The sequence below is a fragment of the Protopterus annectens genome, chromosome 1.part1 (assembly GCF_019279795.1).
Source record: "Protopterus annectens isolate FY-2018-M chromosome 1.part1, PAN1.0, whole genome shotgun sequence".
In the NCBI taxonomy this organism is placed as follows: Eukaryota; Metazoa; Chordata; order Ceratodontiformes; family Protopteridae; genus Protopterus; species Protopterus annectens.
In genome coordinates, this window is record NC_056726.1 from 563,080,120 (window position 1) to 563,097,191 (window position 17,072).

General features: G+C 39.0%; 1 protein-coding gene across 2 annotated transcripts in view; it reads left to right on the forward strand.

The window, feature by feature from the left end:
• Window positions 1–17,072, forward strand: part of LOC122806395 (receptor-type tyrosine-protein phosphatase U-like) — a 1,549,454-nt gene that overhangs the window by 376,425 nt on the left and 1,155,957 nt on the right. For both annotated transcript variants that reach the window (XM_044076762.1, XM_044076771.1), the window contains 2 exons: window positions 6,072–6,131; window positions 6,496–6,552. In XM_044076762.1, coding sequence (XP_043932697.1) covers window positions 6,072–6,131; window positions 6,496–6,552 — 117 coding nt within the window. The remainder of the gene's footprint in view (window positions 1–6,071; window positions 6,132–6,495; window positions 6,553–17,072) is intronic.

Genomic DNA, 17,072 nt, shown 5'->3' on the forward strand with positions numbered 1-17,072 from the left:
AGAGAAGCAATTGTTTCACATGTCGGGACCTGCTAGAGTGAGTCCAGAAAAACAGAAACTGAATATGCCATTTATCAGAATATTCCATTTTCTCAGAGGTATGGCGATGTTGGAGTTGGTATACATAAGTTCGGTGGTATGGGGGGTGCAGAAGAGGTTTGACCCCCTGCAAGAAAAGTTTTAAGGAGAAGAGCGATTTTCGAGATTGACTCTATCAACACAAATACTAAAGAATGCAGGATTTAGTCATCCTGGCACCTGAATGTTTCACAGGCTTTCTAGCCCCTCTTCTTTGCACGCCAATTCTAAGGTGCTAAAGACCACTCTCCTCCAGGGCTGACATTAGGTGAAATGTAGTCCTAGACAACAGACTCAACGGTACCTCCCCAACTCTCTACCAATATTTCCAATGCCCTTTCTGTTTTCTCCAGTTTGTCCTTCACACCATAAAGATTAACTTTTGTTTTGTTTAGCTTTCACATAGTGTCACTCTTTATCGTTTTTCTGCTTACTTCCAACACAGCCTAATTGACAAGACTGCACTATAAGAACTGCAGACAAAATAGCTGAATTAAGTCGTGGTCTGGGGGCCACTAGGTTCCCCAAACCATAGGATTCTAGATGATCTGAAATGCATGTTAAAGCCTTCTTTTACATCCTTTAGTTCAAATGATAGCCTGAATACAAATTATCCTTAAAGAAAGTAATGCAGTTATTCTTCAGTTAATCCTGCATCCTTTTAACATAACTGTTAAGACTGCATTGCAATATCTGAGGAGAAAATAATCAAATGATGGTGGAGGTCTGGGATCTGGTAGGCTGCACATAAAAATAGTAATAACAAACAAAACAATTACATATAACATATTTTAACATACATACAAATGATTAAGAATAAAGGTTCACGCTAGCAAGTAAATAAGTAAAATTTATCCCACACCAACAAATGCCGTATCCAAAAGGTATGTTTTGAGTGTCTTCTTGAATCCAGACAGCAATGGGCAGTCCAGGAACCACTGTGTTAGCTAGTTCCTCAGGTGAGAGGTCTGATAAACAACAAAAGAAGTTTCAAGATGGACTAGTGGAACTAAAACAGAACCCAGGTAGGGCAGTAGGTAACAATAAGTTCTTTCAGATAACAAGTATCCAGGTTATCAGTGGAAAAAATAAACTAGCACTAAGATCGTATAGATGATCCTGTAACAGACAGGAAGTCAATAATTAATGTGCAGAACAGATGTGGTATGTTAGTAACATGATGAACTGGTAAGTAGCCTCAGGACAGAGTTCTGTACCATTTGTAGGTGGTCCAGCTTAGCATTAGGGTATCTCAATTAATATCCAACCTTAAGGAGCCCATGGAAAGAAAATGACTGAACTTTTTATGCACCTTGCAAATGACCACCAGCTGTCACCAGGGCCTTTCCTCATTCAGCAGGTATACTGGGTACACCTTACCTCCTCCACAATTAGGCTCTTGTTGCAGTGTCATATTGCTGCTGATGGCAGATTTCATTTTGGTTTATGCCCTAATATTCTTCCCAACATGCAGCCATAATATCTGCGAATGGATGTACATTGGGGTGGTGCTGGTGTAGTGTCCCAGTTCCAATATGATTTAGCCATGTCCCCTGTCAGTTTCCCTTTTAGGACAGCACTCCCCCTCTGCATATCCCCAGCCTCTGCCAAGTATCAACAGCAAGGTGTGTGACTTCCCCACCAGATGGGCACACCCATCCTTCCGCCTCATTTGCCCAAGCTGCAAATCAAACATATGGCATTTGCTCTGTAGTCAGGGCTTTATCCCCCTGTACAGTAGAGCTGATATCTGGTACTTAATCCTTGATAATAGAAACAAGAGAATGTCATTATAGTCAACACCTAGTCTTAAAGGGTCAGCTTTAAGTCTGAAGTTCATCAAAGTTACACATTTTATTAACAAATTCACACTTATTGCTGCGGTGCTTATAATGTTTGACAAATTAGTAGCAAAGGAATCTCTTAAAGTTACATGGACTACCGGGGCCCAAGTTCTGGTTGTGTTTAACTTCAACTGTTTTATTGATAGCCATGAATGTATAGATTCTGGATCATCATAGGTTCATAAAAAGTTACTAGGCAGTTCAGGAGACCATCATGGAGCCTAGCCTGAATTCCCCAAAATACTATCTGGTTGATTCACTTTTTTTCAAAGCTACACAGTAGGCAAATGCAGGCTGAGGGAATCAAACCCTGCACCACAGGAAGTAGCTCATTAACAGCTCATAACCTTAATTCTCTGTGCCATCTGTCAGACAAATTTAATCCAACTACCCAGTGTTGGAATAGAATCCACACTCTTCCAGTTTTCCATCACCAAAAACAAATGTGCTATTGGTTGAGCTACTGAGACTGCTAACAACCTAATACATATTTGCCACATCATCTTCGGAAAGGAGAACTAGATATGTGTATCAGCAGCGTAACTGTGCTATGCTAAACCACTTTCCGTTAAAAGATATCCTAGGCAAAGCATATATACAATGAGCAATAAGTGGTCCAAGAGAGAACCTTTGGTGTCAGCCTTAAGTTTTCCTTTCATGGAAAAAATAAGTTGTTTCCAAGGCTTAATGATCAAAGCTGATGAAACAATAGCCCATAATAAATTGAAAATACAAATGCTTGCGAGGATATGTAAATCATATATCAGAATAATGCTTGCCTCCCTACAAAAAAAAACAGTCACTTTATGTTTATCCATCTGGTATTAGATTGGAATGAAAGTGAATGAACAAATGTGGACTTCAAGTTGCTGCGTGCTATCATAAATATACACAATTACCCCCCCCCCCAAAAAAAAGACGGCCACCTACGGCATATCCCTCTGTTGTCAGATTGTAACAAAAACAAAAGAAGAAACAAAATGTAGTAACATATTTCACCTTGTTGCTATTAGATATACTCTCCTTTGGTCATAAAAGATTGCTACATATACATATAGGTTCATAGGTAGGTACACAAGCCTAGCCAAAAAGGCACCCTGGCTTTCACCACCCAAGAAAATTATTTTCCTGTGCCCCTGTCAAGCAGAACCACAGAAGTGATCCCCGGGGTGAATTTCCTATTACCCATCCAATCATCAAGATTTTTATAGGTTCATAGGTAGGATTTTTATAGGTTCATATGTTTGATTGGGAGGAAAGTGAGAATATATAGATATTAATGTATTTAAATCTATTGCTCCTAGGCTGTACACTACTTCTATACACTCTATAGTGACCTTCTGTGCACACCTCTGAGGTTTGGTTATGAGGAAAAATGAAATAAGTCTTAGACATTCTGTTTTCATTTCCCACATAAGCTATAACAACCTTCTGTGCACATCTGTAAGGTTTGATTGTGAGGAAAGTTAAAGAAATAATGACCACAATGTCCCCTACCTCCACACAAGCTATAGCAGCCTACATCTACGAGGATTGATTGTGATGAAAAATAAAGAAATAATGAACAAACTATCAGCAATCAGCTACACAAGCTGTAGTGATGTTCTGTGCATGCCTCTGAACAGGGCCAGTTTTAGACTTGTGGAGCCCAGGGCACAGCTCACTATTAAGCCGTGTCAGAATACATTTATAAAGACTGGGGTGTGATGACCATCAGACTCCATATATACTCTGAGGATCTAGATGGTCTGTGATGAATTTTATCAGGCCTTTGCTGAAAATTGGCTTTGTTCCAAGTCAGACTTTCCCAGTTAACAAATGTTAAATAAAAAAATAAAATGCCTTATTTTTGAATTATATTATTTTGTTATTTTTTTTATTGCTACCTAGAAGAGCTATATATGTCACCATCAATACTGTGTGTGCATCCAGATAAGTCTTCTTGGGGGTCAGTACACTCCCCAGTTAACAAATCTACTAAATAAATAAACAAATCAATTAATAAATATTCCCTCTGAGGTATTAAAGTTAGAGGAATAAGTAAGACACCATTCAAGTATTTGGGACAGATATTGTTCTGTCTATTCACTCTATCCTAATGAGGTTCATCTGTTCTCACAAACATTTAAATACATTATTTTTCTTTTTATTGTTCCAGTTGTGATTTTGTATAATGCCTGTGTAACTACTTCACAATTGCTTATCTGTTTTTTAAATTTTGCTGATAACTTTATGGCCTGTAAATATGGCCAAATAATATTTTCGTGTATGATGATGTGCAGTAACGCAGGATTATTATGGGGCTCTCTAAGTAATAGACTAAAAATTGAATTATTTATAGGTCAGGAGAAATTAGTCCCAGACATTATTGTGAACCTTTCTGAGTGACCTCACTGTAGAGCATAGGTCAATAATAGTTTTTGCTTTCTCTGTTTGTCTTAACTAAAGTCTAGTTAACTAATGTCTGATTAACCTAAACTTTGATTTATGTTGCTCACTTTTGGAATATTGATAACATGACAATGTCTTAAAACTTAAAAAAAAAACAATTTTTATTTAACTTGGCTAACTTTCCTGTAGTATCCTACATATAAATGGTGATAAAAAGAAATACATTATAAGAAGCAGATGTTGATTATACTTAGCGTTTTGTCTAGTTTTGAAAAATGACTTTGTAATGACAGCCGCTAATTACATTTGTGGAAGGTCATATGGCCATGACCACTCTCCTTTTTTTTAACATACAATACATGGGTCACTTCCACCCTGGCACTTCATTCTGTGAAGTCCATTCCCCCATAAGAACAAGCAGTGATGGAACTGAAAGGTGTATGTCAAGCACCTGCATGTTTTTTTTCATCCTATGTTTCAGCCACAAGAAATACCATTGTGGTAACATGCATACTTATGTGTATGTGTTTCTGATATAGCTTACCTCTAACCCATCCTATGGATAGCCTAGAGGCTCCTAAATAGAGAAGCCCACTGAAGTGCCCATAGGAGGTACTAAGAATACTTAACCTCTCTCCACCTCTTTCAGTTCTCTAAACCTTTTTCTGAACTTGGGTTTGCAGTGGGTCAGCCATTTATAGACATTTATTGACATTGTTATACAACTATTAGTTAATAAATCAATTATACATCGCTCTGTAATACTGTGCTATCTGCCACTCCTGGAGTACCTTGTAAGTATTTCTATGTGACTGCTTTTATCACTATATTATTCTCTAAATGCACACTAATATGAGTACTTAGTTATTATGTAACTCCAAACTGTTTTAGTTTGTATGACTATAATATGTTTATATGCTTCCTATTCTGTTTTTGTATAATACTGCTCTGTTTCTGACAGTATTGTTTGTGATCTACTAACTGTTTTGGATGTTCTGTACTACTTGTACTGACTGCCTTATGGAGCTTTTCTCCCCAAGTCTCCACTGAAAATGGACTCTTCTGGCTCAGTGGACTTTCCCAGTAAACAGCTGCCAATAAATAAATAAAGTAAATAAATAACATTCCTTCTATGAAACATTTCTATGGGGCCAAACATATTAATTAGGAACAAGCTTGATAAATGCTTGTTTCATCAAGTTTGCTTTCCTTCCATAGATGTACTGTTTCAAAGTGTTGTTATATTAGTTGTGGGGAGTGGGGGAGTGCAATTCTAAGTCGAGGGTCTGCAAAAAAGCAAAAAAAAAGAAAAAAATTAAATAAAAACTGCATGATCTACCACTGGAAGGAACAAGCTTAACAAGTCATACATCTGATAAGTTGTTTCCTGACTAGTTGTCCCAAATCCATTTTTGTATTTGGCTGTATTCATTTCTTTTGTTGTTAATGCTTGTATTCTGTAAATTTTGCTAAGTTCTTAAACACAAGGTGTTTCAATACAGAAATTGCTTCTTCTTGTACTATATAACAATCCAGTGAAGTAGCATGTAATCATCCATACTTACAATATGGACTCTGATTTTACCTGCCTCCCCTATAGTCTGTATGATTGCAACTGCTTTAAGAATTATAAATAACACTGATGAAAACATCAGTATCCTTGATGCTGCTTTTCTCTAATTTGACTACCTAATACTGAATCTATCTTACTATGTTAAGTTAATTTATTTTGTATACCATTGATTTGTTACATTACAGATATTTTGACAAGTACACCCATGTCTGCAGAATGGCACACAACAGGCAAGTCCACTCCTGGTAAGTGAAGTTTTGATACATTGGCATGTTTTATATTTCTACTAGTTTTATGTTTCATTAAATTAATTCCAACAAAAATGTTGAACATATGATGTTGCTATCATTTGATTATTAAATTATCAAGACTAGTTTGATATTTGTAAGAGGAATATGATCTCTGTAAGAATACTTGGAGTCAAAGTTTGCTTCACACAATTTAGTACAATAGTTGAATTGTTTTTCATCAATTTAAAGAACTATTTTACATTTTACAGCAATCTGAAATATGCAGTCATATCCTATAGCACCATATATATATTATTATCTTACTGAATAAAGCCTATACATTTCATATTTTCTATACTTCTGACTTGCTACATTGCAGATATTTTGACACGTACTTCCACCTCTACTGCCAAAAAAACACGCAAGCCCAATCGTGGTAAGTGAAGTTTTGATAGTTTGGCATAATTTGTATTTCTACTAGTTTTATGTTTCACAAATTAATTACAACAAAATTGTAAGACATATAATGTTATTATTATTTAATTATTGCATTACTAAGACTGATATGGTATATGTCAGACAAATTTGATCCCCGTATAAAAAATACTTGGAGGCAAAGCTTTGCCTTTAGTACTTTAGTACATCACATTCATTTGTTTTTCAGCATTTTTAAGAAATGTTACATTTTACTGCAACCTGAAATATGCAGTCATATTCTACAGTGCCAAACATATTGCCGCCTCACAGCAAGAGGTTCTCCGGTTCGATCCTCGGCTGGGGTGCCTTCTGTGCGGAGTCTGCATGTCCTCCCTGTGGTCGCGTGGGTTTCCTCCGGGTGCTCCGGTTTCCTCCCACATCCCAAAGACATGCTGTAGGTGGATTGGACACTCTAAATTGGCCCTAGGTGTGCGTGTGAGTGTGCCTTCTGTGGAAGGTTGGGCGCCGGGCTGGCAACTCGACACTGTAAAACTCCTCTGCCAATCAATGTGCGGACAAGGTGATCCGCTGTGGCGACCCCTAACCGGGAAAAGCCGAAAGAAGAAGAAGAAGATTCTACAGTGCCAAACATATATACATTTACACGTTAATACATGTTAATCATGGAAGTGTTATGCCTTAATTAAATTTCTGTTGCTTGTCACATTATTGTCATCCACTGTCAACTATGTGCAGCAATGATTAAGCACTTAGTTCTCCAAATCATTACTGAATATACAAAAGTAAACTTAATTGTTTGGCTTTTGTGATTGCTAAACTTTGTAGACAGCCTGCTTAGATTGATGAGAGCTCTGTACATTAACAGCTATTCCTTGAACTGACATTACATACTGGTACAGCATCATGGGTACAAATAATATTTCTGCACACTTTCAAACAGTTTAGCAGTGCATTTTCTATTGGGCTCTGATATATATATATATATATATATATATATATATATATATATATATATATATATATATATATATTCCAAGATGACAATCAATTCAAAACATAGAAGACAATGACCAGGTCTTTGATGATAAGCACATTATTATACACTTGAGATGTGGATGCCAAGAAATTCACCTTGACAATGAAGCTTGGCATCTGTGTTGAAAAACACACAACACAGGGATACACATGGATACCTGATCATAAGTCTTCATAATGCGTGAAACTTTGCTCCATGTACTGTGGGTTATAGAAAAAAATGCAAAGTAGCAGCACACCTATGAGCATATTTGTTTAGTATTCATGGTCGGGACAAATGTTCAAAAGCATGGAAATTTTTAAACTATTTCTATAATTCAAATAAAATGTTAATAGAATGTCAGGTTTTGTATCAACATGCAGTTTGAACAAGAATAGTAAACTCTGTTTTTGGAGCTTTTGACTTACTGACTGTAATCCCTCATTGATTTGCCAAAATATCAAACAAGCTTACAAGAAAGGGTAGGGCAGACATATGACCTAAACTCATGAACACTTCATAGGCAGGTACAGCAGATAGAAACACAGCTGTTTCTGCATTTTCCTCTGTCATTTGTTGGCTGACGCAGTAAGTACCTAGCATGAGATCTAATATCAACAGTGCTTAGAAAGGTGCTTAACAATTAAATACTTTTCTAAGTGCTGGTAATATTGAGTCTCATACTACAGTAGCTATTAACTAGGTTGTCTTTTCTCAATATTGGAATGTAATCCCAGCACTCCATTCACTACATAATGAGAAATTAATCATAGCTATTCATGCACACTTAACTGTGTGAACATTGAACATACTACTTTGTCTTTGGATTTACAATATTTCATTTTCTAAGCAAGTTCATGGTCATGCATGCAAATGTAACAAAGCATCCAGTAGCATTCATTAGTCAGAAGTTGCTACTTCTTATACAAAACTAATTAAACACAGATATCTTCAGGCTAGACTGCTAATCACTGTTTTTATGTACCTGCTTTTTTATATGCTGGATAGATCATAACACTGTGGAGCATTATAATGTTATTTTTACAAACATAAAGTCAGTGTGAGGAATGCTACAGGGCTCTCTATGTATATTGTAAATTTATATTGAGACTGTACTATCGTTTTATATCCACGGACTATATGGTCCATGTACCTTTTGGTTTTCTATATTACAAATGTGCCGACAACAGTATCTACACTCCTAAATTATACTCAGTATGTCAATCCCTATCTAGTAAGTATAGTTTGCATATTTTCATATATTTTATATTTCTGATTTTTTTTATTTTTCATTAATTCATTTAATTTAAAACTCAAACTCATATGTCAATATTTTCATTTCACAATTTTAAAAGTAGCATGTTTCCTACACATAACATGTTTTTGCTATTATTTCTAAAGTAGACCTTGTTATTATGTTAAAGTTAAAGTCTTCCATAAACAGCTGATCCCTTAAAATAACTTGTTTTCCAAACTTGAGAAAGAAAAAGAATAGAAGGCATACCTAACCCACCTTATGCAGAGCGTCTTAAAACTCTTTCTCTCTACTCAGTTTCACATACATTGCTGACTGACTTGCAAGGCATCTGCAAACCCCATACTTATGAATCCCCTGCACATTCGAAAGTGAAGGTGTACCAGAAATAAAAGATCTAGGGACCTGAATTTTGTCTGCGACTTAAATAGAACATGCTGGAGAGAGAGATATGTGTCCCAGACACTGCCCCTGCTATGGAACTGGCTTTCCATCCATGTGAAGCTGAGTTCATCTGTTACCAAGTTTAAGCACAACCTAGACCAGTGGATGGGGAATAGGAAATGTATAACTGGCCTGGCACCCATGTCCTTTATGGAGAGAGGTATCTTATAAATGACTGGCCATCACTGTCCTATTTGAATTCAGGACATCATTATTATTTCAGGAAAACTTGGCTAGGCTTAGAAAGGCATCCTGAGCCATTAACCTAGTAACAGTCTATGAATCTATCAATCTAAATATATATATATATATATATATATATATATATATATATATATATATATATATATATATATATATAATCAGTCATGATTATGTTCAGCAAAACTGATAAACTCTTTAAGAAGAGGAATAATATTGTTGTTCAGAATTATTTCTTAGGTCAGACATCTAAGATGAGCATTACCTGCCAGAAGAAAATAAAAATCATTGCAATGTGACTAAATGGAGTTTTGATTAAAAAAACTGCTAAAAAATCTATTTGATAAATTTGGAAAAATCTCTGTATTCTTGACAGCAAAGACCCTCACACCTGCGTCCGCTGCACACCCACCCTTAATTTAATAATTCCTGCTACTGCTGTACCTAGGGTAAAGAAGAAATCCCCTTTGCAGTGATTCACACATTTTTATACTTGTTGAAAACAAGGAGCCACCAGCATGATTTTCAGCATTAGCATTATAGATTCAGGTGACAAGAGACATTTATTTTGTCTAGTATACAAAAGAGACGAGGATAAGCTATTTTCACACCTATAATGGTGTAGAATGATGCACTTCTTCAGCCTGCACACATCTTTGCATTTCAGACCATTTTCTGAAAAATCAACTTAAAAAACATAAGATTGTCAAGGCTTTTCTACTGCAGGACATCCTGGATTAACACTCTTTGTGTCATTGTCTTAATAAATCCTTGCCCTTTCGAATTCTGCCTATTATAAGCCGGTATGTCACGTAGTTAAAAAGTTAGACCCAAGAAAGATCTGGATTCCATAAGGCGCTATGGGTGTTAACAGGAAGTATAAAAAAATGAGTTAAATGACAGAAGAGAAAGCAGTGACTCTGGTTAAATGTGCCAGAGAACAGGGAAAAATTCTACTAGAGATATCAGTATACAGATTACTTTTTAATATGATGATAGATGGCTTGCACTTAATTATTATATATCACTTTGTAACCTTTATGGTTCAGTATCATGTATGGATAATTACACATTGGATGAGAAGCATGGTGGTTTAGCATCATGTTTTTAAAAAGGTAAGGAAAATTAATGTCCTCCCAAGTGTTGAGGCAGACATTTGCTGAAGGAGAACACCCTGACAAGTTGTTATGGTTCTTGTGGAGCAAGAGTTAATTCTTCAGAAACAAAATTAAGATTGTAAAGGGGGGGGGTCCATCAGTTTTCTAGGTGGATGGGTGCGCAGACCCCCCTTTTTAAAAACATCTTGACATGGGAATTCATTGAATAAGATGGATCCATGGGTGACATGTTAAAATTGCAGACAAATGAACTTTGATAGAGGAGTAAGAAAGGCCAGAGGATAATAGGTCACACAAATACTGAATAACCAGAGAAGTACAAGTCTTCATAGGTTCATAGGTGTATACCAGGCTCATCACCACAGGGGTCTGTGTAAGTCTCGCCATACATCCCAAATGTACATACTTTTGCTTATAAGCTGTACAACATAAAATAATATCCTTACTGCTTTAGGCACATGGTGGTCAAAAGTTAGGCTACTGTCTACATGTGTTGTAAAATCCCTGGCTGCTGGGTATACTCTTAGGGGTGTGTTATTACTAAGGTAGTTTTCAGGGGTAGTTAACTTCCCAAGGATACTACTATTGATTTCTTGGCACTGAGTTTTAGACAGTGGCTCTGGCGCCAGTTATTTGTCTTAGTCAGCTCTTCTTGGAAGATATAAATGTTTTGGGGAAATTTTGTGAGTGCACCTAATTTGCAGTTGTCTGCAAGCTTGGTCAGTCAGAGACCCTAGAAATTGACCATGATTTCAGAGAAGTATATGCCAAAAATAGCACACCCAGTACAGAGCCCTGAGGGACTCTGCTAGTGACTGGTCTCTTTGTGGAGATGGACTCCCCTATCCTAATTTCTTGGGTCTTATAAGAAAGCCACCCAACTAGAGGGAACAGTGGGTGATTGTTCAGGGGGGGTTCTGCAGATTCTTCTTAGGGAAGAAGTTCCTACTACAGTTGTTGAATGCTGTCCTGAGTCAGAGCCTTCTAAATTTTCTAGGACAGACGTTTCATTAAAAAAGAAACAGAAAACTAAACATGTTTCTTCTGCTCCTAGGGATCCACAAAGTGAGAGGTAGGCCTTTACTCAGGGGCTATTTAATGCTTTACTGTTATTAAGGTCTCCTGAAAGGGGTTTGGTTCCTGCGTCTTCTTGGTCCTCTTCTCCACTTAAAAAGCCCAAAGGACTGAATTCTTCTGAGGAACAGTTGGATTCTGATGAAGAGTCCCTTCTCCTTTGGACTATGGGTGAGAGAAAGAGGAATCTAATAGTTCTGATACTCCTTCTGAGGAAATTTCATTTAGGGACACAATCTCTAGGATGGTAGAATTTTTTTTAAGTGGGATTGTGCTCAGGTCTCTGATATCCATAAGAGGTACTATAAGTTACTGTAGATGGAATCTCCTAAACTAAATCTGTGGCTATTCCTCCTGTTTTGGCTGTTCTACTGGATGTTTTTTCCAATGCCTCTAAAGTGCCTGATTCTCTGCCCCCAGCTCCCAAGAAGCCTGCTAGGTTTTATAGGGTGCCTGAGGACTGTACCTTTTTGTTCAGATGTCCTGCTGATGACCCCTCTGTGATATATTTAGCCTCTGATAAGTCATCTCAATTTATTCCTTTCTCCAAGTTACTGCCTTCTGACAAGGACAGCAGAACCATGGACAGGCTGGGTAAGAAGGTTTATGCTTCTGCTAGCCTAGATTTTAGGGCAATTAATTATCATACCCATATATCTAGATATGTGTTGGTTCTTCTTTCTCAGACGAGTCGGCTTTTTCTGATCTTCCAAACTCTGAGAGTAAATCTTCTGCTCTTTACTTGCTGGGGACTTCCTCTCAAGTCATTCATCATTCTATCAAATGTAGTTATGATGCAGCAGATGCCTCTTCTAGGGCTGCTGCTTTGGGTTCAGTGATGAGGAGGTATTCTTGGCTTAGGCTTCAACCTTTACCTGATGATATTAAGGGTAAGTTGATGGATGCTCCTTAAGATAATAAACTTTTGTTTGGGAAAGCAGCTGCTGGTTTGTTTAAGTCTCTTCAGTACAAAGGGAAGGTCTTACAGGAGCTTAAACATGTGTTTGTTTCTCCTGTGCCTAAATTTCAGAAAAACAGCCCTTCTAAATCAGCCTTTGTTCGTAGGCAATCATGCCGTCCTGCAGAAGGTAAATAGGGTGGTAAATGGACTCTTCCTGCTAAGGCCACTCAGACTGCAGGGATACTGAAGCCTTCTTTTCCTGAGAAAAAGGGTGTTGTCTGACAACCCTCCTGTTCCCAGCCACATTCCTCTTTCTCTTTGCCTTTCTCTTTCTATTTGGCTTAAAATTACTCAGGATTCTTAAGTTCTGTCACGCTTTTGTCAGGGTCAGGGGTGCTTCATGATGTGGATATCCCATCCTCCTTTTATGGACATTCCCCAGCCTCCTCGGGAGCAACTTCCTTTTTTTCCCAAAAGGTTCTTTGAACTCTCTTGTCTCAGGGTACTATTCAAGATGTGCCTATGTCCCAAAGGGGGAATGGGTTTTATTCAAGAATGTTTCTAGTGCCCAGAAGAGACCAATTCAAGACCTCTCTCATCTAAACACTGTTCTGAGTGTGCCTTCCTTTTGGATGTTATTCCCCTCAGACTCTGTTTCCTCTCTTGCTCCTCCACGCCTTTCTGATGTCTCTGGATCTCAAGGATGCTTATCTCCATATTCCAATCCATCCTCTTTTCAGGCAGTTTTTGCATTTCTTTGTTGCTTCCTGGCATTTTCAGTTCTCTGCTTTGCCCTTTGGCCTTTCTACTGCCCCAAGGGTATTCACTAAATGCCTCACTCCTGTGATTGCTTTTTTGAAGGCTTCAAAGGATCCAAATTTTCCTTACTTTGATGATCTGCTGACTCAGCCTTCCTCTCTGGAGAATCTTTTGGAAAATCTCTGTTTTGCCACTTCTCTTCTTCAAAGCCTAGGGTTCACGATAAACTTAAAAAAAGGCTTCTCTGACTCCTTCTCAGGATCATGTTTTTCTGGGTTGCAGGATTCAGACAGTGCCAATGCTGGCATCCCTTCCTCCTCCAAAGACCTTAACTCTCATTTCTTACTTTCAAACTCTTCTTCCCCTGGCCTTCATTACAGCCAGGGAGTTTCTGAGAGCTCTGGGTTTCATGGCTTCCACCATTCTGATGCTCTCTCTGGCCAAACACCTCATGAGGAAGTTCCAGTAGTTTCTGAAGTCATTGTGGCTTCAACATGCACGTCCTGTAGACTTTACAGTTCCTCTTCTTCCATTTCTCAAGAAGGAACTTCTCTGGTGGATTCAGTAGTTGCCTCTGAATCCAGGGCTCCCTTTTCATGCCCCTCTTCCCTCTCAGGATCTGTTCACAGACTGTTCAGATATGGTATGGGGGGAACATTTGGCTCCCTGAAGGTACAGGGAGTGTGGTCACCGTATCAGCAGAAGGAGCACACCAACATCAAAGAGATGAAAGCTCTTATGCTGGCTCTTCAGGTCTTCCATCCTCTCAAGGTATTCTCAGACAATACCACAGTTATGTGGTATATCAACAAATAGGGGGGAACAAGATCTTACGTTCTTTACCAGTTGGCACTTCTGGTATGGGATCTGGCGGTCAAGTATCAAGTGACACTTCAGACTTTATATCCCTTCAGATCAGAACATTGTAGCAGACACTCTGAGCAGGTCCTTCACTCAATCCCATGAATGGATTCTTCACAGGTATGTATTTCTGAACATTGTTAACCAGTGGAGTACTCCTCAAGTAAATCTCTTTGCCTCCCCTCTGAACAATCAACTCCCTCTGTTTTGTGCCAGAGTCCTAGGTCCTCTGGTGTGGAAGGTGGACACCCTCTCATTTTCTTGGAAGGGGATGTTTCTCTATGCATTCCCTCCCCTTCCTCTCATTTTGAAAGTCCTGTTCAAGATTCAACAGGATGCTCCCAAAATCTTCTTGGTGACTCGCTTTTGGCCCCAACAGCACTGGTCACATCTACTTCTACATCTAGCCAAGAGCAGTCATCAGAAGTTACCTCACAGGGTGGATCTAGTCACACAAGATAAGGGATCTCTCATCCATTCCCACCTGTCCACGTTTCAAATGACACTGTGTTTGATAAGGTTTTGATTCCTCATAGACACCTTTTTTCTGAGGACGTGCTGCAGGACCTGCAGGAGGCCAGCGAACCTACTACTAGGAAATCCTACTTATCTAAATGGAAGTGGTTTTCTATTTGGTGTCTTTCTTGTGACCTGGACCCACTTACTGTGAATGTTTCTTTTGTTATCTCTTATTTGTGCGAGTTGCTCAATGCTGGTTTGGCTTATTCTTCTGTTAAGGCCCACTTATAAGTTGTTTCTGCTTGTCTGCCTTTAACTCCTCTTTAGCTTCTAGATTTAAGGCTAAGCAATTTCTTAAAGGTGTCCTTAATATTAGACCTCACAGGAAGCCTGTTCCTCCTCCCTGGGATCTTAATTTTGTTCCTGAGAAATTGACTCAGGCTCATTTTGAGCCTGCTGTTTCATCTTCCTTGCAAAATTGTTCTTGGAAGACTGTTCTTTGTTTGCTCTTACTTCTGCCAGATGGTGTCTGAGTTGCAAGCCCTTATGACTTGTCTGCCTTTTTTGATATTCCATGAGGACAGGGTGTTCTTGCATATTAATCCTTCTTTTATGCCTAAGGTAGTTAATGAGTTGTCACTTAATCAGTCTACCAATGTGCCTACTTTTTTCCCCTCTCTGGAACCTGACAGTAACAAGGTGCTGCATACTTTGGGCATTCATAGACACTCAGATTTTATTTGGATAAGACTAAAACTATCAGAAAATGTGATCAGTCATTTGTTTCCTTTCATCCTAGGTCTTTAGGATTAGATGTTTCCAAGCAAACTATTTATTCCTGGATTTAAACATTATTTTTTTTTATAGGTTCATAGGTTCATAGGTTCATACTAGGCTATCTGCCCTAGGGCATTTATAAGCCTAGCCAGAGTGTGTTTGGCTTTCGCCACCCGTTTTAAATTTATTTTGCTATGCCCTTTTTCGAGGTTAGTATACTGTGCCTCTGTCTAACAGTGACACAGAAGTGATACCCGGGATAAACCTACGATCTCCCATCCACTCATCAAGATTCCTCTTGAAGAGAGTCAATGAGGGACTCTACCTAATCTGGACTGGGATTTTATTCCAGAGTGAAGGGAGCCTCTGGGTTATGAATCTGTCCCTCCAGCATGTCCTATTTATTTCAGTGCTGAGGTTCAAGTCTCTCAAGCACGTAGCTCGATGGGATTTGGATTTTCTGAGGTGCAGCATGTCCATTAATTGCTGGTTGGACATGGCTTTATACGTCAGGCACAGATCACCTCTGAGCAGGCGGTATGCCACTGAGTAGAGCTGGAGTTTCTTTAACCAGGCAGCATATGGCATCTGTTTGAGCCCTTTGATCCTCTTGGTGAGGTACTTTTGGGGTCTTTCCAGTTGCTGCAGGTGTCTGGTAAGGTACATCCCAAAAGGGGCATTGTACTCAATTATGGGCCTGATGAGGGATGAGTAAAGGGGCACGATGAACTCCTCTGATCTAGATGTGAATCCCTTCATGATTAGGTGGGCTATATAAAATGTTTTTCTAACCACTTTGGCCACGTGGTTGTCAAATGAGAGATTGCTATCAACTTGGGTCCCCAGGTCCCTAATTACTTCTTCTGTACTTAATGGATTACCACCTATGTGGTAATTTGTGGGCACTTTGTTTTTGCCAAAGGGGATGACTATACACTTTTTAGCGTTTAGCTTGAGGCCATGGCTCTGGCACCAGTTGTCTGTTTCTATGAGGTCCTTTTGGAGGATGCTTGTGTCGGCTGGAGAGTCGATTATGGCGCCCAGTTTGCAGTCATCTGCGAACTTGGTCAGCCACAGTCCTTCCGTGTTGGCCTGTACCTCCTAGAAATATATAGCGAACAAGAGAGGTCCCAGGACTGAGCCTTGTGGGATGCCACTTGTAACTTGTTTGGAGTCTGACATGGCTCCAGCTATTCTAACCATGTGGGTTCTGTCCTTGAGCCAGTTTGCAACCCATCTAGTGACATGGGGTTTATATTTAAGCTGGTGAGCTTATCTATAATGCCCGAGTGGGGTATTGTATCGAAGGATTTTGCGAGGTCCAGGTAGGCTGTGTGGACCACCTTCCCCTCGTCAATGGCCTTGGTGACTGTTTCAAAGAAATCGACCAGGTTTAAGAGGCAGGATCTGCCCTTAACAAAGCCGAACTGGGTAGGATCCAGTGTCTGTAGGTCCCCAATATCTTTATTTATGAGGTCCATGATGATCCTTTCCATAGCTTTGCAGACCAAGCGAGTCAGGCTTATGGGGCGATAGTTTCCAGGATCCGTTGAGGCACCACCTTTGTGGAGAGGGACCACTGTTGCTGTACGCCACTCTTTGGGTACATATCCTGTAGTAAGGCTGAGATTGAACAGTAGTTTTATGTTTGGGT